The sequence below is a fragment of the Glycine soja genome, chromosome 10 (assembly GCF_004193775.1).
Source record: "Glycine soja cultivar W05 chromosome 10, ASM419377v2, whole genome shotgun sequence".
NCBI classification, from domain to species: Eukaryota; Viridiplantae; Streptophyta; class Magnoliopsida; order Fabales; family Fabaceae; genus Glycine; species Glycine soja.
Window position 1 is genome coordinate 43,689,448 of NC_041011.1, and position 21,901 is coordinate 43,711,348.

The following is a 21,901-nucleotide window of genomic DNA, read 5'->3' on the forward strand; positions in this document are numbered from 1 at the left end:
ATAAAAACATTTAAAAAAACCCAGAAACTATTCTAAAACAAAAAAGATTAAATGTTTTTACCTATATTTCCAATGCCTTAAACCGGAAAAAAAAAAAGAAAAAAGAAAAGAAAGATGCTATATTAAGTAAAGAGAATGTGCCACCCAACGAATGAAAACAGGCAGCCAAGCGAAGCCGAGTCAAGTGAAGCCGAGCTGTATGACAGATAAGTCGGCTCCACTTTGATGACCCTTTCTTTCTTTCACCTTCCCAACCTGAACGAACGTGTACGTGTGCATCTTCTTTCTTTGTATATAAAGAATTTCACCACCATCATTCTTCAACCCAATCACTCTTCTCAATTCTCATATTCCAATGTCAAATCCTCAAACAAACAATAACCGCCACCAGCCCAGCCGCCTGCAGCGCCGCGCCCCCTCCTCCCTGCAAATAAACCGCGCCGTCGAGTGGAACGTCGCCATCCCCCTCCTCTCCCCGCTCGCATCCTCTCCGCCGCCGATGGAGCTAAAACCGCCGCAAGAGCCGCCGCAGCGGGAGGCGGAGAAGGTCACCGTGTCGTTCAAGAAGTGGCAGCACCCCGCCGCACCTTTCTGTTACGAGCCCGCTCCCATGGTGCCTCCCTTCGTTCCCGTGTAGATATACAAACCAAAGAAAAAGAAGAAGATGAAGGAACAGAGAGAGTTTTAGGATGCTGCTATCTAATGGTTCATACTACTATTTAGATAGAATGAAGAAGATCTAACGCTGTATTTTTAATTAATTATTATTGTTCCTTTTTTTTTGTTGGGGAGAGGCTTTGCCTTGTTTTGCACACGGGGATTATCATGTTCATGCTTCATTCATTCATGTGATATGAATGAACATTACACCCCCTCTGTGTTTTTTTCTCTCTCTCTTTTTTTAGCTTTTCCCCGTTTTTTTTTTTATGCCTTTTCATTTTGGGGCTTAAATTAAACTACTTACTTCATAGGAATATCTCTCTTTTCTTCTTCTCAGCAAAAAATAAAAAAGAAATCTCTCTCTCTCTTCTTCTTCTTCTTAATTTACAGTTTTTGCACAAATTGTTTCTTTTGATTAGATTGTACAAAACTAGAAATCAGCCCAACAAGGAAAAAATAATGAAAGTAATTTTTTAATCTATTCTTAACGTAATTTTAGTAATTTCTTCTATGGATTTCTGTGTGGGTGCGTGTGAGCCTGCAAGGAGCCCAAGGTTCCAAGTTCCAACACAGGGAATCATTTGTGTGCTGGTTGCGACTTGCGATACTCTGTCTTCTGACACCATTTTTTTATAGTTATAGTTCGTAATTAATTGTGTGAATGCAAAGTTTATGTTTTACTAATTAATTGAGATGGATTTTATATACTACTAGTATACTACAATACTACCATGAAGCGGAAGTTAATAATGCTTACTAGGACGAACTAATGATATGTCTTTTGGCGCAATATTGAACCTGGGGCGTGTGCTTTGGTTGGATGCCCCAAACCCCAAGTGTCCAACAATTTAAAACACAGCTTTGCATACTGAGCAATTTTTGTTCTAGGATCTTTGCCAACTTCCAAGTTTATCTAGTAATTGTAAAAATTAAATTTTCTCTCTCTTTCTTTTTATCTTCAGTTGAAATTAAGTTAAGGCCAACCTAATGTAGAGAAGAATAGAAGCAAACAGTTTTGGTGGGATTTGAACTCAGAACTCTAGATCAATCAAATCCCAAAAGAAAATAGCTTGAAGCTTATAAGAGCTACTTGAAAATGTTTAGTTAACTCAAAATTCTAGATCAATCAATCCCCTAAAGTAATCAACTTGAAAATGTTTATGGTTAACTGCACCGTGGATTTTCTTAAATATAAATTTGAGTCGACTTTAATTCTAAAAGTTAATTTATAATGCAAAGATTATCTTTCATTTATATACACTCTGCTAGCCACTATCTCTTGTGTGATGTTTGTGTCTTTCTCAATAATTGTTTGTGCAAAGATAGAAAATGACCTTCCCACAACAATAGATGTAACTAGATTTGCCAGTTGCTCTGGCAATGCCAAGAGAGAGGGCCACTTTTGGTCCATAACAACTCAGCAGCCAGGCATAGGGACACTTAAATGTCATATTCACTGTTCAAACAGCACATGTGGTGTGTGTTCGGAACAACTATCCAACCCACATGTGGAGAGGATCGGTGGACACAAAACATGATCATTCTTGCTTCGATCATCACAACTGACCATGATCTTACAGATTGACCTTTTTATTTATTTATAATATAATATGAATGTCCAATGTTTCTTTATAGACATTAAATATATAGGACCTTACTAAAATTTATGAATGCTTATAAAGAAATTAGAAAGATATAATTTTTTTATATGACAATAACACCACACACGTGAGATGATTCATTCTAATAGTGCAATATACTACACAACAACAATCTGTGAGAAGAAATATAATGTTCCCAAAACAATATTTATTCTTACAATTCTGCACAACTATGTATAGGCATCTGATTTAGGTTTTGGTTCAATTTATTTTTTCTTACTGGTTTATTTTTTTTTGGGGGGGGGGGGGGGTGGGGAGACTTCGGCAAATGCACTAAGTTGCGCCAAGTAATAATAAAGAATGGGTGACTATCATTTCTATAAGGATCACATTTCAATTACCCACTCAAGAAAAGGATATATACCCATACCCGATTTAGTCATGAAATATTATTTTTTCATCAAGTTTTCACGTGCCGCATGAATTGCTTCTTGTACCTACTTGAATATTCTGGATTGCATCTCTAATCTTTATCCCATTTATTATGGCCACATTATGACCTCGTGTGCCTAAACCATCATAAACAATTCAAATGGCATTTAGCTCTCTCAATGCGTCCACAATATGGGTAAAGATGAATTGAAGAATCACTACAACTTTAATAAGAAATTTAACACAAATGCTCAAATACTAAGGCAACTGAGATAATATTACAAAACTCCACATATTTCTGTAAAATTTACTTCTAACACAAATACTTCTTAATATGTTAAACAAGTATATTCAACTTAATCTTTTAATTAACACTAAAATTAATCTCTCATCACATATTAAAGTTAAATATATTTAAATAGTTAGAAAGATTATTTTAAAAGTTAAAGGACTAATATGAACCTAATTAATATTGTTTCGCACCACATCATCCAATTCCATTTTTTCTTGTGACAGACAGCACAAGTAAAAAATATTTTGAAACTTTTAAATAAAATAAATGATTAAAGTTAATTTTTGAAAAGATGGATTGCCAAACTGAACAAAATAAACAAAATAATGAAAAAAATACATTTAGCCTTTATCTATTTGATTCTATTTTTTTCATTGTGTTTTATTGTTTGTGTTTTTTATATATATTTTTAATAAATCCGTAATATAGGCATCCAATTTAACTTTGTATTTTTGTAAGAATTCATTTTATTCACATCTTGGGAACTGGGAAGTACTGATTTCTATCGCTCTGTACCGAATTAAGATTCTATGACAACAAAAGAAATAGGGCCATTGAGGAGGAAAATGTGGAAGAAAGAGTTTATGAAATTTTCTTAAGAAAATTGTTTCCGTTCAGTCAAAGACAAAGGCCTTGGTGCCGACATAAGGCACGAGCATGTGGAAAATAATCCCATTTGATTTGAGTGGCCAACGCCAAACTCAAAGATGCAAAAAGGAAACTGAAGAAGCAAGGCGATGGGAAAAAGTTATACGGCAAATATAGAAATTCTGGTTGCTGATACGCAAAGCAATATTCTATTCTATGCCTTTCTTTTTCTCTTTTGTCCTTTTATACATGTCTGTGCTGCATCCAAAAAGAGTGGTTTCCAATTTTTTGCCCATTTTTCGCTTAGTGCATTATCCTAATTTCGTCATGTAATTAACTTCGGTAAGTAATATTGAACATATAGAGCTTCAACCTTTTCATCAAACTATTAGCACTTAGCAGTGTCTTGTGCTTTTAGTTGTACATTACGTGTGTTTAGATAGAAGGTATAACTTGTAACTTCTACATTTTTTTTAAGAGTTTCAAACATGTATCCAAAGACATATTAACTCCGGAGAAAAGGCAAGAGAATAATTTATTCAAATTGTAACTTAGACGAAACAACATTAACTCACTTCACATACGAAAATAGTGTGTAACATGAATCATTTCATGAAGATTTAAGTTATTTAATAGGGTAATTAGATTCAAAGACTTCATAAGATGAAAAATAAACTAAAATTTATTTATTTTCAACCTTTTCTTTATATAATTTTGTATCGAGTAATGATATTTGGATACATATTTTGTACCTTCCGATCATTGTTGGATTAGTCCATGATTGATAAAGCGAGTCAAATATCGATCAATCCAACTTGTATTGTTGATGAACACTTGAGTGTCACACTTAAACTAATATCAACATCACTTGGAAAACCTAACAATATCTTCATGATATGCATATTTTATCTAATAATATCTTATAGAAATCATAGAGATAAGATATGATTGAATCTTATTAATTAAATACCAAGAGATCATGACGCATAAATAAAATATATTCATGCTATGGATATACAACCTCAAAACTTATACTAGAACATCACTATTTGAACATCTTATCAATACTTATCATTTCTCATTTCTCTCTCTCTTTATATATATATATATATATATATTTCTTTTCTTACCATATCATATCATTTATCATATTTATTTCTCCCTCTCACTAATTAGTTGTTAAATAGTATTTGGAATGTCCAAATATACTTTTCCTTTTGTATCCATATCCATCCCAAATTCAATTACACAAACAATAGTATATCAATTCCAATTAAAATCATGCATTTGGCTTACTTTGGTAAGCAAGTACATATTCTAGGAGGGTGAAATTTTGTTCTTGTGGGTTCCATATCTTATCCAATGTTGATTATGCTTTTCGGAAGAAGAAAGAAAATCTTCTAAACATCAAAGAATATCGAGTGCAAGCTAGAAACACTAACTAAAAAAAAGGCTTTTATAAACAATAATTTCCTTTTGCTTGTTACTTTTTGTTGTTGATTCCATGGCACGTTACTTTCTTGGCACAAAAGGGATCCATGTCTACGCTATTCAGAGGAAAAAAAGGAGTTAGTTTGTGGGTGTGGATGGAGCACCTTCAAGCTGGAGATTCACATAAGAGTTGGGGCCAGATAACAAACTATGCCATATACAAGCAAGTGCATTAAGATTCAAATATAGAAAAATCAACAAACTGTGGGTCAAATATTCGGTGTTGGAAAGTTAAAAGAATATCAACTCTATATACTATCTTTAATAAAATTAATTGTTGTCACATTTAGACTAATAATTAGCCAATCAATTTGGCATTCAAAAATGTTTGATCAGGTAGGTTCCTTCTGTCACAGTGGATGTGACTGCATCCTACAATGTGCAAACTTTAACACATGATCTTATAGTGGTAAGTGGACAGTTATGAGTTATCTAGCCAGCTAAATGCCTACGTAACCATAGTTAGGTGAAGCATATTAAGAGATACTAGTAGGAAATAACAAGATATATAAGTATGGTTAATGATATGGTTAGATTTAACTCCAAAATTAACAGTGTTAATGGAAATTCATGTTTAGAAACATGCTTATAAGCTAGAAGATTGCGTCAAGGTAGTTCAAAATACAGAAGCTACAAGTTAAATGTTAAATGTGATTCTGAAAGTGAAACCAAACACATGCAGTAGGATTGGGATGCAGTGTCATGTTAGGATAAAAATGGGTTTGAGAGTGTCTTTTTCACAAACTTAAAGGGAGATTAGTACTACTTAGTCATAGATTAATAATTAATGTTTTATCCATCTATTCTGATTATAGTCTAATCTGAAGTCCAGTCAATCCTTTCATATCATACCACCTTTATATCAACCTAATTTATTTTATGATTTTCTGTTTTCGGAGGTATAAATTTCCAGCAAGAGTCAAGAGATGAACATATGAGACTCTAATAGTCAAACATCATTGCTTAGCAAAATGGTAAGGGATGAAAAATTCATCAATGAATATATAACAATTTGCAATTAGTTATAAACTTGTTTTTTAAAACTTATAATAAACTAGGATTAAAAGGTACAATATCTCCCTTAATTATTTTTCTTATTATGATGCTTTCAAGTTTCTTACTTTTTTTATTAATAATTTTCTTAACTAAGTAGATAAATTGTATAATGTCCTCTTTGCATCGTGATTCGTGACATAAAGTTGATATCAAAGTATATATATGAAAAAGTTTATGTGAATTGGATCCTACTTATTGTTATTCTTATTCCATTGCAAATAAAACTTCTTGTAATTTCAAATTTTGTTCCTTGCAACTCATTACATTGCAGAATACCCATTTCGTAATGTAAAATTATATGAAGATTAAACATTCTGTAAAGTAATGGGGGGGGGGGGGGGGGGGGGGGGGGTGAGGAAGGTGCAGGAAGCAACACTCTTTCATTGCCATCCAGAAGATGCAGTTATTTGTATGGGCCTGCCCTAGAAAAGACAAACCAAAGCCCAAAATGTTTGCATATTGCAACCAGCTGCAACAACAAAATTTGGGCTTTACGGTGCCTGCGACTTGAAATGGAGCAATTCATTGTAGAAATTATGATTATTAGGTATTAAAAGTAAGAATATTTTCTTAATTGGATGCACAACATCTTAATTATAATGTTAAAAAGAACGTAAAGTTAAAATTCACATCAAGCTCATAACTGAACTAACTTCATGCACCGATAAAAAATATATATTTAGTACTTCTTGCTGTAAAGTCAAGTATTTTTTTTTTTTGTCATCAAAGCATTTAATAATTTCTCCCATATATAATCACCCATGTCCATCTCTCAAGCACGGTGAAGAGGACGAGCAGTGACTACTGAGGTCCACACTAGCTTCACTTTAGGCACTTAATATTTCTCAATGATTAATTTACAAGAAAAAGTACAATAGGATTGGATGCCAAAAGACAAAAGAAATTAAAAGGAATTGGTTAGATATGACAAATATGGTCCATACATTTTCTTTTCTTGAAAAAAAAATAAAGAAATGGTCCAGATTAGTATCAACTTTTTTCTTTTATTTTTCTTCTAACAGCCCAACATTCAGATCATTTTTAGAAATTTTAGGATGTATTTAGGTTAATAAATTTTACCAAATTTAAGTTGTATTTAGGGATAAAAATATGTACAGATTTTGCGTATATTTTTTATAGTATGCATGTATTTATTGTTATTAAATTCAACGCATAAAATTATGATTGAATATTGAATAATTATTACAATAAACTTCGACAACAACAACAAATTAATTAGTAAACTACCAAATCTGGAGCAGGTACTTTTCAAATTTTGTTAAAAAATATATATTGCACTAATTAGTTGAATTTGTAAATTAAAAATTAATAACACAAATTGTTAAGTTATTTTACTTCATCATTAGAATAAGCATATTAAAAATGTTGCAAACACCTAACTTTTAGTCTAATAATAATACCAATAACAACAACAAAAAAGGGCCTAACGGTTTATTACTTAGTTTTATCTAAATATTATTTTAAATGGAATATTATAATTATATAAGTGTGCACACGATTAATAAAAAAAATTATATATAAGTGTACACACGAACATGCATGGGGAAGGGGGTTTGCTAAGTGGAGTAGTTACTAAAATACTTATATCTGTTTTTTTTTCCTATCAAAATTTGTGTCTAATTATCAGATTTGACTTCTCTAAAATAAATAAACATAAATTAATTTAATCTCAAATAGAAGAAAAAAATGTTGATATATTAATTTTAAATATAAATGTATGTCAACTATTTTTTTTTCTTGTTTAATTATATTATTTTTAAAATATTTTTCATTTAATAGCAATTTTATGCTCGATATAAGTTTTATTAAAGGATAGTCTAAAAAAAGTTTATATTTTAATTTAAATTGATATAATTTAATGAAATTAATTAATTTCCTTAATAAATTTAAAATTAATTTTTTTATAAATGAGAATTTTTGTTGTTAATGAGAAAAGGAACTATTGATATTCCATCACATCCATATTTTATTATGCATGTACGCATAATATTATTTAATTATTGATTTTTATCATTAATAATTGAGATTACTTACTTTATTCTTTAAAATAAATTATTCATACTCATAACCATTAAAAAAGTAATTATTTTTTTATAAAAACATATAATTATGTTAGACTTAAATATTTGTTACGTCTCTCAAATTTGAGCTTAATTTTTCTATTTCCCAAAATTTAAAAGTGTTACTTTTATCTTCCAAACTTGAAAATAATTTACTTTTTGGTCCTTAGCCAGAGTTAAAATTATTCCAAAAAAATAATATGAAGGATCAAAAGTAGACTAACCAATCACTTTTAAATTAAAAAGATAAAAACTAAACCCAAATTTGAGGGAAAAAATATTTAGATAATTATATCATCTGTTTGGATAATTAATTTGTGTATACTCTTGAACAGCATTATTCATTATTATTAGTACTTTTAATTAGCTATCAAAGTAGGATTCCATAGTTTGAATATTCTTATCAGTTATCACCAATAAATATATCTTACTTTGTCCAGTGTATTAGTTGCTTCAGCCTTCAGAACACTAAATTTGGATAGTTATGATAGAAGTGTATATTGAACGAATCACAAGTCTCACAACTAATCCAACGTTAAAAGATTGTTTGCGCAGTCAAATTTAAAGCATCAAAGAAATGTAGCATTATTACAAGTTGAGCGAAGTCAATGTTTTAATCAGTCACGCACATTTTTTCTAACGTTGATTGTTAGCTCCCCGGGTATTACTACCGTATTAGGAACGAAATGAGTATTACATATACACTAATGTTAAATCCTTCTATTATATTCTCCTATAAATCCTCCTATTAACTTTTATGATAAATAAAAAATAAAAATATTTATTGTATTGAAAATATAAAATATATTTAAAATTTATCATAAAAGATAATAAGAAGATATCGGAGGAGGATTAAGAACTTCATATTACTTTTTTATCGTAAGTTTTAAATATGTTTTATTTACCATAAAAAAAATAGTAGGATGGTTTGTAAAAGGATATAATAAGAAGATTTAACATTACTTTTAAAGGTGGATTTAAGAGTTAGAATTATAAGATTAGGTTGGTAATTGAGATTTTTTTTTTAAGAATTGAAGAAATGAGAATAGAGAAAGAAAAATTGTTGGTTCAATTTTCTCCATCAACATCGTAACAAAACTTAATAAGTAATATTTATTGATTAAAGTAAAGAAACAAATTTTATTTTAAGAGTTATTTTTTAAAGTTAAGTTAAGCTTAAGTTTAAATTTTAAGATAATAGCACGTCTATTTTAATCATTATTGATGAATTTATAGTAGAAACCGCTGATATATTATGAGTTCACAAGAAAATAAAAATTAGAAGATAAGATAAAAAAATATACTTTTATTATTTGTTTGAGAGGAAAAATAAAGACAAATTTTTTATTTGAGATTCACAAGAAATTTTTTTTTTCCAAATTGACTTGACATAGGAGGAAGTAAATATCTCTTTTTAATTTTTTATTTTAGTTTCTTAAAAAATATTATTGTCAATTCAAAATATTAAATAGTTTGATGTTAAGAAAAAATAATAGATTAATATAAGTATATAACTAAAATTTATAATAAATCATTAATTTTGAATGTGTAAATTATATTACAATTAAAATTCATGATAAATAAATATTTATATATACATTATATTATATTATATTTTATATTTATGATAAACCATTTATATTGTAATATAAGTTTATTTTTAACTATTGATAATTTTACTAAATAACATTGAAATTGAATTTAGAAATAAATATTAGAAAGACAAATTCAAAGATATAAGAGGTTAATTTTTTTTTTAAAACGTTCTTGTAAAAGAAGCACCCCAAAAGCATTCTCATTGAAAATTAGTTTTTAGAAACACTTTCATTTAAAATAACTATTCTAATTTATATAAAGATAATTTTTTTTTAATTTTAAACTTTACTTATCTAAATACTACATATTTTTTATTCCATTCCTCTTTACTCCTACTATTCCAATTTCTTTCTCTCTTATTTCGTTTATCTTCATTCGGGCTGGAATTCAAACAAAACATTAGTACAACTTTTTTTTTACACTATTAACTAATTAGAAATTATTTTCTAAATATAACTTTTAATAAAACTATTATAAAAATAAACAATTTTATCATATAACAACAATAATATAAAAGATTTTTAAATTAAACTTTAGATTTAATATTTAAAATATAAAAATATCTTCTACTTTTTTATCCAATGACTAAGATTAGATAAAAAAAGAAAGAAGTAAAGTTAGAATGATTCAATTCAAAATTCTGACCCCTGACTTTACTTTTCAAAATTCTGATCCCTATGTTTGAAAACTAGAGTGGATAGCTCTGAAATAGCATTCTAGCAATGACTCCTCTTTTCTTTGGTCCCTCTTTTATTTTTCACTTCCTTCTTTCCCTCCACTTTCTTCTGTCACTTCTCATTCCAACCTTATTTTCAATTACCACCCTCCTCCTTCTTCACTCCCCAAATTCACTTCTTTCTCTCATCATGCCACCTACATTTCTCTATGCACATGCTTGACCTTTCCCTTTGGCCACACACAAACAATCTCATTGCACCCTTTGGTTTCTCTGTCTGCCCCACCAATAATTTCACCCCCAAAACCATTCTTGAGCGTCAAAGTTTGCAGCTTTGACAAGCTATTGGACTCTTCTTCTTGCCCCCCTCAATGGGTCATCTTGAATGACGGGCATTTGGTGAAAGTGTGGTGAGGTAGCTATGGTTGCTGAAGCTTGGATTGTGAAGATGGGTAACCAGGTAAGCGCCAATCTCAAGCACGCTCTTCTTCTCGAACCTTCCGCAAAGAGAAAACACAACCCCAAAAGCCAAGATAATAAAGAATTAATTGGGATTCTTTCCTTTGAAGTCGCAAATGTAATGTCTAAAATCGTTCACCTCCACAGATCCTTGTCAGAGCCCGAGATCGTGAAGCTCAAAAACGAGATCTCGAACTCACAGGGTGTTCAAAACCTTGTTTCCTCCCAAGAGGGTTATCTCCTCGGGCTGGCTCGAGCAGAGAAGCTTGAGGAGTTAAACCGCGTCGCTAACGTGGTTTCTAGGTTGGGAAAAAAGTGTTCTTTGCCCGCTTTGCAAGGCTTTGAGCATGTTTATGGGGACATTGTTAGTGGAGTCATAGATGTGAGGGAATTGGGGTTCCTAGTTAAGCACATGGAAGGAATGGTGAGGAAAATGGATAGGTATGTTAGTGCTACCAGGAGTTTGCACAGTGAAATGGGGGTTCTGAATGATTTGGAGCAAGCGGTGAAGAAGTTTCAGCATAACCTGCATGAGGAGAGTAGAAGGGCGTTTGAGCAGAAACTTACATGGCAGAAGCAAGATGTGAGGCATCTAAAGGAGATTTCACTTTGGAATCAGAATTTTGATAAGGTTGTTGAGTTGTTGGCCAGGACAGTTTGTACCATTTATGCTAGAATATGTATGATCTTTGGTGATTCTACATGGAGAAAAAGTAATAGTCTTGGGCTTAGTGGAGGTTCTCCAAGTCCAACATTGCAGAATGAGTGTGGGTTAGTGTCTGGCCAGATTAGTGTTCCTGTGAGTTCTGAGAAGTTGAAAAGCAATCATGGCAAGAGAAATGGAAGAACTGCTGTGGAGACAAGGGAAACTATTAGTAGGCCTATGAGGAGAGGTGAATTAGCATATCTTCAAATCGAAGATTTTGGTTTTCCTTGTGGAACAAGTCCGGGGAGACTTTTCATGGATTGTCTGAGTTTAAGCAGCTCGGTTGCAGAATTCGATGATGATGATGATGATCATGTTGTTGATCGCGAGGACCAACACGATCGTGGATCAATCAGTCAGAGTATCGGTGTTGGGAATAAGGCCAAGAAAAGGGATCACTTGTACCATTCTGGTTGTCCAAATCATGTTCAAAGTGGTGTTCCTTTCACTGAAGATCTGAGTTGCTCAACCTTTGGTCCCCAAAGTAGATTATCTGTTTATGCTCCTCCTTCTACTCTAGGAGGATGTGCTCTGGCATTGCACTATGCCAATGTCATAACCGTCATGGAGAAACTCCTAAGGTATCCACATTTAGTTGGCGAGGAAGCTCGGAATAATCTATATCAGATGCTACCGACGAGCTTAAGGTTGTCTCTGAAAGGCAAACTTAAGAGCTATGTGAAGAACTTGGCCATATATGATGCGCCTCTTGCTCATGACTGGAAGGTGACTCTTGATGGGATACTCAAGTGGCTTGCTCCACTTGCCCATAACATGATCAGGTGGCAAAGTGAGAGGAATTTTGAGCAGCACCAAATTGTTAGCAGGACAAATGTGCTGCTATTTCAGACATTATACTTTGCTGATAAGGACAAGACAGAGGAAGCTATATGCCAGCTTCTTATGGGACTCAATTACATATGCCGTTATGAACAACAACAAAACGCGTTGTTGGGTTGTGCAAGTAGTTTTGATTTTGAAGATTGCATGGAATGGCAACTGCAATGTGGAGCTTTTCCCAGTTGAATAAATTCTGAATGTTGAAATCCCCAATATGATGATGAGCATTTCCTTAGTTTGTATTTATAAGGCCATACATCGACATCATTTTGATGCGGCATGGAATTCTAAACTTTGTACATTTAGGACTCTCGTTGAAGGCTTGAAAGTATAGTAAAATTTAATTGCAATGAGTTATAAAGTATATAAGATGTCATATTTGTTGAACTTGTAAATATGTTCATATGCACTTTACTTGATACTTATCGTTAAGGGTATCAAACTTGAGAATTTATATAGATTTATGAAAGTTGTATAAACTTAATCTGTGAATTCAACTTATAGATTTGTAAGAGTCAATTTCATATGAAAATAATATCAAAATATTTATAAATAACATATCAATTAAACATTTTAACAATATAATATAATAAAATAGTAAATTATAAATTTCACAATATTTAGATAATCAAGTCTAGTAATACATTACTATTAGATAATAACTTGTAAATGTATGTTATAATAGTGGCAGATCATTTTTATCGAGAGTTTAATGTTATTAGAGAACAACAGTTTGATGTTATTAAAGGTGAGAATTTTTTGATTCAGGAACAACATACTAAATAAAGATATGTTGAATATTAAACAAATAAAAAATAATTTAAAATGACTTATAATTTGATCTAATTTTTTTAACTTATTGACTTGGTTGTAATACCGAGTTTACTTAAAGTTTATATCTACTAAAAAAAGAGTTCACATCACATACGATAAGTGAATTCGTAATCTCGTAAAAATTAACTAGTTAACTTACTGTTTAAAAACTATACTTTCATTTACATTATACTTTCTTTCTTTATTTTTGATACATTGCTTATATTATGCATTCTTAGTAGCTATTGTTATTATTATTTTTGAATAACACACTAATACAGAGACTTGTGTTGATATTGATATCTTATTCCTTTAGTTGCTGCTGATTTATTCGTGCATTCACTTCTAATATTCTATTCAGTAGTTTTGCATTATGAATTTATGATCTACTTCATAATCATACGGTGTAAGCTTCTTGTTCATGCTCCCAGTGACTTGGTTCATGGTTCTAATTCAGAATGTGCGCGCTTCTTCGTTAGAGGGCGTGTTTTTGGGCGTGAAAAAATTGAATTGTGAAACTTCAAATTTCAAATCAAACATCCCTCTCAAGCTTTAAATACTTGGGCCAGTGTCAAAATTGAGGTACAAGCTCATTAAACCTTAGTCACTATTATGGCCCCTTTTTTTCTCTCCCTTTAAAAAAAAAAAATCATGACAGCTTATATACTTTAAAGATATTTTTGACAAATTTTTAAATGTCCCGAAAACTAATTTCCATAATGTATTTAATTGTTAATACATTCGAGAAATAAATTTTCAAAATACATTTAATGCATGTCAAAAACTAGCTATCAGAAAACTGCACTTCACGTTTGTACAGAGATATAATAGCAGTAATTATACAAAGATGTTAAATGTTCAGTTATTCCAGAATAAAAGATACTGACAACTAATGCATCGACTATCGAGTACCTTTGGTTGCACAATAGTGTATTTGGATCAAGAGTCTAGACCTAAAAATGTTAAGAGATACTATCAAAATGGCACCTGGACTACTTCATCTCCAAGGTGTTTTCGTACTATCAGCTTGAAAATTATTTTTTATGTTAAAAAAATGAAATATAAAATTATACATTTTTTGAACAATTTAAATATTTTTATAGATCTTTAAATAATACTCTCAATTATCAAATAAAGGTAATATTGAATATTTTTATATTTTCAAGATATAAAATACATTTTTATTTAATATTTTCTTCACAAAATATTAAAAAGATATTGTATCAAGCATTCCTCAATTTTATGTGAAGTAAATCTGTTTTGGTTTTCCACATTTCTCAAACGGAAAATGTTTTCTTTTGTGTGTGGGAGTTATTTTTCTTTAATTTTGAAGCGTATTTATGAAATTTGTATATAAGAAAATTAGAGAAAGAACATAAAAATAATTAAATATAATATAATTATTTGATATTTAAAAAATGTAACTGTTCTCAAATATTGTTTCCATTAAGGTGTTTAAGAGGCCAGGGTGTAATGCAGCAGGGGCCTCTATAAGTTAGTACTACTATGTTGTTGGTGCCAGTGCCCTATTTGTAATACTTCAGTACCAACTTAAGAAAGGACTATATAAAAAAAGAAAAAACTTAAGAATGGACAAAACAAAACTGATAGTAGAACCTTTCAAGTGATTTTTTTCTGCTGTAAAAAAACTGATTATATTGTGGATTAGTAAAAGTTTTACACTCATAATTTACTTATTAGAAGTTGACTAAAAGTTTAATTTAAAGAATAGTATTAAAAATATTGCATCTAGTTTTCTGATTCTGTCACGTGACATTCATTTATGACTAATCAGAATTTTCAATTTTTCTTTGGTCTGAAATCTGAACTGCAATTAAGTTCTTTGTGATTTTGCCTTTCAGGGATGGGCCACACTGTGGCCCGATTTGCATGCTGGCTTGCCCTTCAATACAGGAACCGCAGGAGAATGAAATAGAAAACTTGAATGAAAATATCAAATTTTAACGATTAGTTTAGAAAGATAAGTAAAGAGGAGTAAACTTTTTTTAATTAAAAATAACTATTGTTATTATTATTTTCAAAGTATTAGAATATAATATTTCATGTTCTTAGCGAAAATATTTTATTTATAAAAAAAATTATTATTTTCAATAAACTAAACTGAATTTTCATTCTATTCAGTGAATGTATTCTCTCCCATTCTCCGTTTCTTGACCCCCAATTCAGAGCGACCCAGCCCATTATCCTGTTATTGATATGCAGGTGAAGAAAGCTTTTGCTGTGAAGCAATCTTCAAGCTGAGGAATTCTTGGGTCTTAATTAGCATGTTTGATAGGTGGTGGTTTAGTTGTGCTTGTTTCAGTTGTTTGAAGAGGCCTTTTGTATTTGGAAGATGATAAATTAATAAGGTGTTCGAATCTATAATAATAATATGCTGTAGTAGGACTGTAGGAGTATATGTTTTAGTGATATTTGAGTTACATGTTCTCTTAATTAATTAAAAATTGAATTTAGTTTGCCGAGGCTTACGGAGATAAAGTTATTCTTCACCTCTAACCAATTACATTTCAAGATATTGGGATGTGACATAGTTAGCATTAAAGTATGAGATGTCTGAGACTACAAATGTAGTGAGTTATTAGTGCCACTCTTATTATGTTTATTTTTTCATGAGGTAAGACACTATCTATACATACTGATATACTATTTCAAGAATGTTCTTGTCCACGTACGTCTTGTACACTTTCAATAATGGTTTGCGTCTGGCTTGTAAATGACGTTACTAGCATTCTCATTTATTTACACTTTTTGTTAATCACTTCTAATAGAAATTTCTTTAGTTCTCAATCTCAATTAAATATCATTTTACTCGTGTCAGCCTTATAAATAAATCAATTAATAATAAAATACATTATACGTACAATCAAATTCAATTAGGGACCATTCTTAGAAGACAATTGCAAGTATCTATGGTCCTATATTTGAACAACAGTTCTATGCATTATTAATCATTTTAGAAGACATTGCAAGTATCGATGACATTATTAGTAGAGGAGAGTACTAACGAGCTTCCTCGTATGTACGTAGCCTCTTTCGGTCATTTTGATCAAAGGGATCCGCATGTTAAGGATAAAAGGAAAAGTAATGTAAGATAGCATTTAGTCTTACTTTTTAAAATTCAAAAATTATTTTAAAGCTTCGTGTAAAATTATTAACTTTTTAAAGAATAGTTATTGAGTTTAATGGTTATACATTAATAGTATAAAATAATTTTATATCGTCATTTAATCATAAATTAATGTTGATATGATTTTTAAAATAATTATCATCAAAAAATAATATTATCATACATAATAAATTGTAATTGAATAACAATATAAAATTATTTTATACTTCCGTATATAATTTTTTCTCATAATTATTTGATAAGTGAGGGATGATTTTATGGAAAAGATTAAAATCAATGGGGCACACAATCTAGTGTGACCAAATAAAAAATATGCAACGCAAGTTCCTAATGTTATTCCTTAAACATCAACAAAAAATATCATTTCACTTTTTCAATGAGAAAAAGAACCTCAAAATTTAACTCTAAGTCAACCTTTTTAGGATTTCATCAAACTTAATTCCTCTCTAAGTTTCAAAATCAGGCTTGGGTATTCTGTTGAATTTTTTTGAGGGGAAAGAGAGGGGTCGTTGTCATTTTGTTAGTCGACGGTGAAGTTCATGGTAAAAAAAATAGCTTAATAATTAATGACATTACTATGACAACATCAATGACATATCAAGAAAATTTAATTCAATTAGTTAAATTATATATATGAGTTATTGCAATTTTTTTATACTTGTATTTAATTTCTTCCTATGAATAAAAAAAACAACATCAAGAACATGCACAAATAAGTGATTAGCAATATTGAAAAGAAAAGACGATGTGATGAATTTGAGTGGCACATTAGAAACTTCATGAAAGAGTATATTAATGCATTGGAAGAGGATGCTTAATTGGTTGTAGAAGGAGAAACTAAAAGAATCGGAGAAGTTTCTCTCATTATCTTCTAACTTCTTTTTTATTTGCATTTTTCTTCATAAAAATAAGTTTCTTCTAGTTGTAGAACTTTAGTAAAATAGTATTTGACTTCTCATAATTTGAAGAGAAAACAGTCTTGAAAATTTGGATAAAACATTACATATATAATTAGTGTTTGTATTGGACATAGAAGATCTCCTTGACTCAGATACGCATTAGATCTAACTCATCAAAGTACATCTGTATTTCTAATTAATTTCATTTGATTTTTTAATTCTTATATACATCATATATTAATAAGCCTAAAAAAGTATACTTTTAAGACCGCATCCATTTATTAAGAAAGATCAAGAAGAAACAAGTAATACTAGAAAACAGAAAACATGAGATGCAGATTTAGGATCTTGCTGGTTTTTCTGGTTTTTATATCAATGTTGCTAGCTGCTGGTATATGTCAATAAATTATTGGTTCATGTCCTTTCATGTAGTTGGGTAGGGGTGAGGGGTCCTTGTACTCCATATTCAATACACTTTGATGCATCAAAAAAAAAAAAAAAAAACAGAAGAAAAGACTCTATACATAATTAGAAAAATTATTTTACATGGATCAACTGATCTTTTATCAGAATATAGATCAGCAGATTAAAACACTAATCTGAAAATGAATAATCATTCTCCTAGCTTTATACAAATTCCAAGATTTATTTTTACCTTAATCATGACCAACAAACAAATTAGATCAAACAATTCAGATCTTTAAATTCTATTTTGAAGTACCATTAATGATCAAATTCACATTATTGTCCAAGCTTATTTCTCCTTATACACCCGTTAACCAAAGCAAAAAATTGATGTTAGTGTTCAAACAAGTTATGCGAAAGGGCCATATTAAATCCAAGCCTATCTACAATACACATATATGTTCCTATCCCAGACGTAATGAAAAATTGCAATGGCAAAATTTCATCAATATAAAAAACCTGAGGTCTTGCTAGTTATGGATCACATTTCGACTATGCAAATTGTATTTTGACAGATTTATCAAGCAGAGTATGCTAACTAGAGTGCTATAACTTTTATTTTAGTCGTACAATTCCTTGGTTTCTCTTAAGCACCCCGCACTCAGCATCAAATCTATATGGAGACTGCTAAAATTGATTGTAGCACTTCATATGCTAACTTGGGAGAATAACATTCTGAACAATGGTGCATCCAAATCCACTTATCCATCTTTCACTTTGACAGATTTAGCAAAAGTGAATGTAGCAGCCCCTCCAAAAAAAACTATAATAGAAGATCCATTTCTTATTCTTTTCTTCAAACTACCCACAAATCAATTAGAATCTAAATATATAATTAACATCTCTATTTCACTCATCAAACACTTACCTTTTCGTTGAGTTGAAGATTTATTGAAGTTATGTTTGCTCATAGGATTTAAGGGGCTCAAAATTGATTCACCATACCTTGATTTTGAGTTTAAAACTAAAGAGCTTCCTTTTCCTTGATTAACTTCCACAACCATTATGATTTTCCAGAACTTTTAAGAGAGGATAAATATCAACTAAGAATATATGTTGTTTAAAACATAATTCAATCGTGTAATTCTACCACCAATGACAAATTTCAATATTTTTTTTCAAGATGATTATTGTAACAAATCTAGCTAGCAGACGCTTTCATGATCAAGTATATATATATTTCTTTGGAGTTAGAACCTATGTGCAGTGTTAAGACATTAATTTAAAAGAGAGACACCCAATTTTACAATTCAGAAATTCTATAGTAGAATGAAGGTAATAATATCCTAACACTCAATCTTAATTATCAGGCTTCTTTTATGGTAATCAACATCCCAGCCTTGGTACCATCCTGACAAATTCTCCAAAAGTAGCCACTATATCCACCAAAACAGCAAATTTAGATAAATAATTTAAATAAGCATTTGCCAAATGAGAGCCTATTTAAAAACTTGATTGTGAAACTTAATGATTCAAGTTTTAAAAAATTATGAGAAGGTGATAAACCATTATTAAATCAAATAAGCTTTTCCAAAAAGAGGATAAGGCATTGACAACATGTTACAAAGAGACGTATAAATTAAGAAAATTAAAAAACACATTAAATGATTACAATTTACATTGCTGCAAAGCAAAATAAAAAGCTACCCTATCCGACATAAGCATAGAGATGCAAGTAGAAAGAACTAACCAAAATAAAAAAGAGAAAACAACCAACAAGCCAGTAACATTTGTTTAGCATTGACAGTGCCAAAGTCAAGTAGCTGAAACATATTACCAGGTTTCTTGTTGTTGTTTTTATACTTACCTTAATTTCTCTCACTCATGACTCGTTCTCTCTTATGGTAACGTTGGTGTGTATGTATCGGGCCCCGAGAAAACGACGTGCTCCGCACCTGCCTACGCGCACGCGACCCCACAAAACCCTAATTTCCAAGACCCTCTAAAAGCAGTGCTTATTGTTCGTTCCCATTATATAATATGCTACCAGAAGCAAACAAGCAAATAAGATTGGAAGGAAAAAAAATGTAGAAATAAAAAAAATAAAGTGAGAGAGAAAATATATTGGCTCCCCTTATTACAGCACAGGGCTCACGCCAAGAAAGAGAACAAATCAAAAACATTTCTTCTCCTTTGTTCTTGTCAAATACTACTCCCTAGTTTTGTTGTGTGTTCTTTCTCTTTCTATATCTTATTGTTAGATAGTACTGTCTCCTATTTTGGTTTTGTTTATTACCTCTCTCTCTCTTTCTCTCTCCATCTTTTCTCTGTTTCTGCCCTCGTATTTGCTCTCCTTGTGCTTGATTCTGTGAAAGGTTTCGCATCTGTTCCGTCTCATGCCCACTCTCAGATCACTTCTTCATAAGCAGCCAAAGAATAATCAAACAAATTTAAAAGAAGAAAAAAAAGAGAGGAGTGAGAACACTTCTTGATCGTCTGATCTTGAATCCTTTCTTTCCATCTCATGAAACAGCTATTTTGATCAAACTCTTTAGTACCCTTTACTTGATTCCTCTTGAGTATTTGAATCTAATTCTCTCTTCTAATCACCTCACCTCTCATACTCTTTTACCCTCTCATCCATGGGACCAAGCAAACATCACATGTTAAGTCTTCATAGAGAGAAAATAGCTAGCTAAGCCCTTTGTTTCTTATAAACTATGTGGGTTTGACTTTTTTTTTCTTTCTCTTTTTTTTGCTCTCTTGCTATTTCAACAAGTGAAGGAAAACTAGGAAGACAAAATCAAAAATCCAAATTTAAACTCATATCAGCTACATATATAGTCTTCGAAGTAAAAAGGTAGCTCGCTCACACATCACAGGTCAATTTTTTGCGTTTTCTGGTAAATTTTATGGGTCTGAAGTAACTGCTATTGCTATATATGTATATATATTTTTCTTTACCTTAACCTGAACTGAATTAATCTGTGCAGCAACTCTGGCAAATCCTTGGTGGACAGGTCAGGGAGGGTTATCTGGGGTTGACCACCCAGGAACCCATTCACCTGGCCTAAGCAAACGCCACTCAGACCTTGGAATCAACGAAAACAGTGATAGCCACAACAATAGAGAAGAATTCGACGAAGACAATAGAGATGAACCAAAAGAGGGTGCAGTTGAGGTTGGAACCCGAAGACCAAGAGGAAGACCTCCTGGATCCAAAAACAAGCCAAAACCACCCATTTTCGTGACAAGGGACAGCCCAAATGCCCTGAGGAGCCACGTGATGGAGATAACTGGAGGAGCTGATGTTGCAGAGAGTGTTGCCCAATTCGCAAGGAGGCGTCAGCGTGGGGTTTGTGTGCTCAGTGGGAGTGGCTCAGTGGCCAATGTTACACTTAGACAGCCTTCTGCTCCTGGTGCTGTGGTGGCACTTCATGGAAGGTTTGAAATTTTGTCCCTAACCGGGACTTTCCTACCTGGTCCTGCTCCTCCAGGATCCACAGGACTCACCGTGTATCTGGCTGGAGGACAAGGCCAGGTAGTGGGAGGGAGTGTGGTTGGATCTCTAGTTGCAGCAGGACCAGTTATGGTCATTGCTGCAACTTTTGCTAATGCAACGTATGAGAGACTTCCACTTGATGAAGATGATGAGGGGCCTAGTTCGATGGTGGGGGCGCAAGGCGGAGGAGGATCGCCACCGCTGCCACTTGGAATTGGAAGCAGTGGGGGTGGCCAGTTGCAGGGTGGGATTCCAGATCCATCATCTCTGCCTTTGTATAATCTTCCACCAAATGGAGGAGGAGGTGGCCAGGTGGGGCATGAAGCTCTTGCTTGGGCTCATGGACGAGCACCTTTCTGAATCATGGAGGGAGGGATCTGATAATCAAATTCAACCTACTTTGTATTATGGATCTTGTGCTGTATTTTGAAGGATGTAGGACATTGGAAAAAGAGTTGCAAGGTTAGAGTACAAATTATATAGTTGTGAAGAAGAACTGTATGTGAGAGAGGAAGCTAGCTAATAGCTTGCAAGCAAGCAAACATGCTTATTTTATCGATGTACATGGATTATGAACCTTCTTTTTTTCTCTTTTGCTTCTGTGTTTCGAATAAAACAGATGATCATGGGCGTCTTCCTGATATATTTATGAATAA

At 31.7% G+C, this 21,901-nt stretch overlaps 3 protein-coding genes across 3 annotated transcripts; all 3 read left to right on the forward strand.

Annotated features, from left to right (window-relative positions):
* The first annotated feature begins 299 nt into the window (after positions 1-299).
* LOC114370012 (uncharacterized protein At4g14450, chloroplastic-like) lies at positions 300-1,030 on the forward strand. Its single transcript, XM_028327296.1, has one exon. The coding sequence runs from the start codon at positions 356-358 to the stop codon at positions 635-637; it is 282 nt and encodes a 93-aa protein (XP_028183097.1). The 5' UTR covers positions 300-355; the 3' UTR covers positions 638-1,030.
* A 9,486-nt stretch (positions 1,031-10,516) lies between these two features.
* LOC114370244 lies at positions 10,517-12,861 on the forward strand. Its single transcript, XM_028327541.1, has one exon. The coding sequence runs from the start codon at positions 10,895-10,897 to the stop codon at positions 12,662-12,664; it is 1,770 nt and encodes a 589-aa protein (XP_028183342.1). The 5' UTR covers positions 10,517-10,894; the 3' UTR covers positions 12,665-12,861.
* Positions 12,862-20,655: 7,794 nt separating this feature from the next.
* On the forward strand, positions 20,656-21,901 carry LOC114371787 (AT-hook motif nuclear-localized protein 20-like). The gene is made up of 2 exons (XM_028329125.1): positions 20,656-20,659; positions 20,737-21,901. The coding sequence occupies exons 1-2, from the start codon at positions 20,656-20,658 to the stop codon at positions 21,603-21,605; spliced, it is 873 nt and encodes a 290-aa protein (XP_028184926.1). The 3' UTR covers positions 21,606-21,901.

Excerpts from the sequence above, each read along its gene's own strand:
- LOC114370012 (XM_028327296.1), top strand. The coding sequence starts at position 356 with ATGTCAAATCCTCAAACAAACAATAACCGCCACCAGCCCAGCCGCCTG.
- LOC114370244 (XM_028327541.1), top strand. The coding sequence starts at position 10,895 with ATGGTTGCTGAAGCTTGGATTGTGAAGATGGGTAACCAGGTAAGCGCC.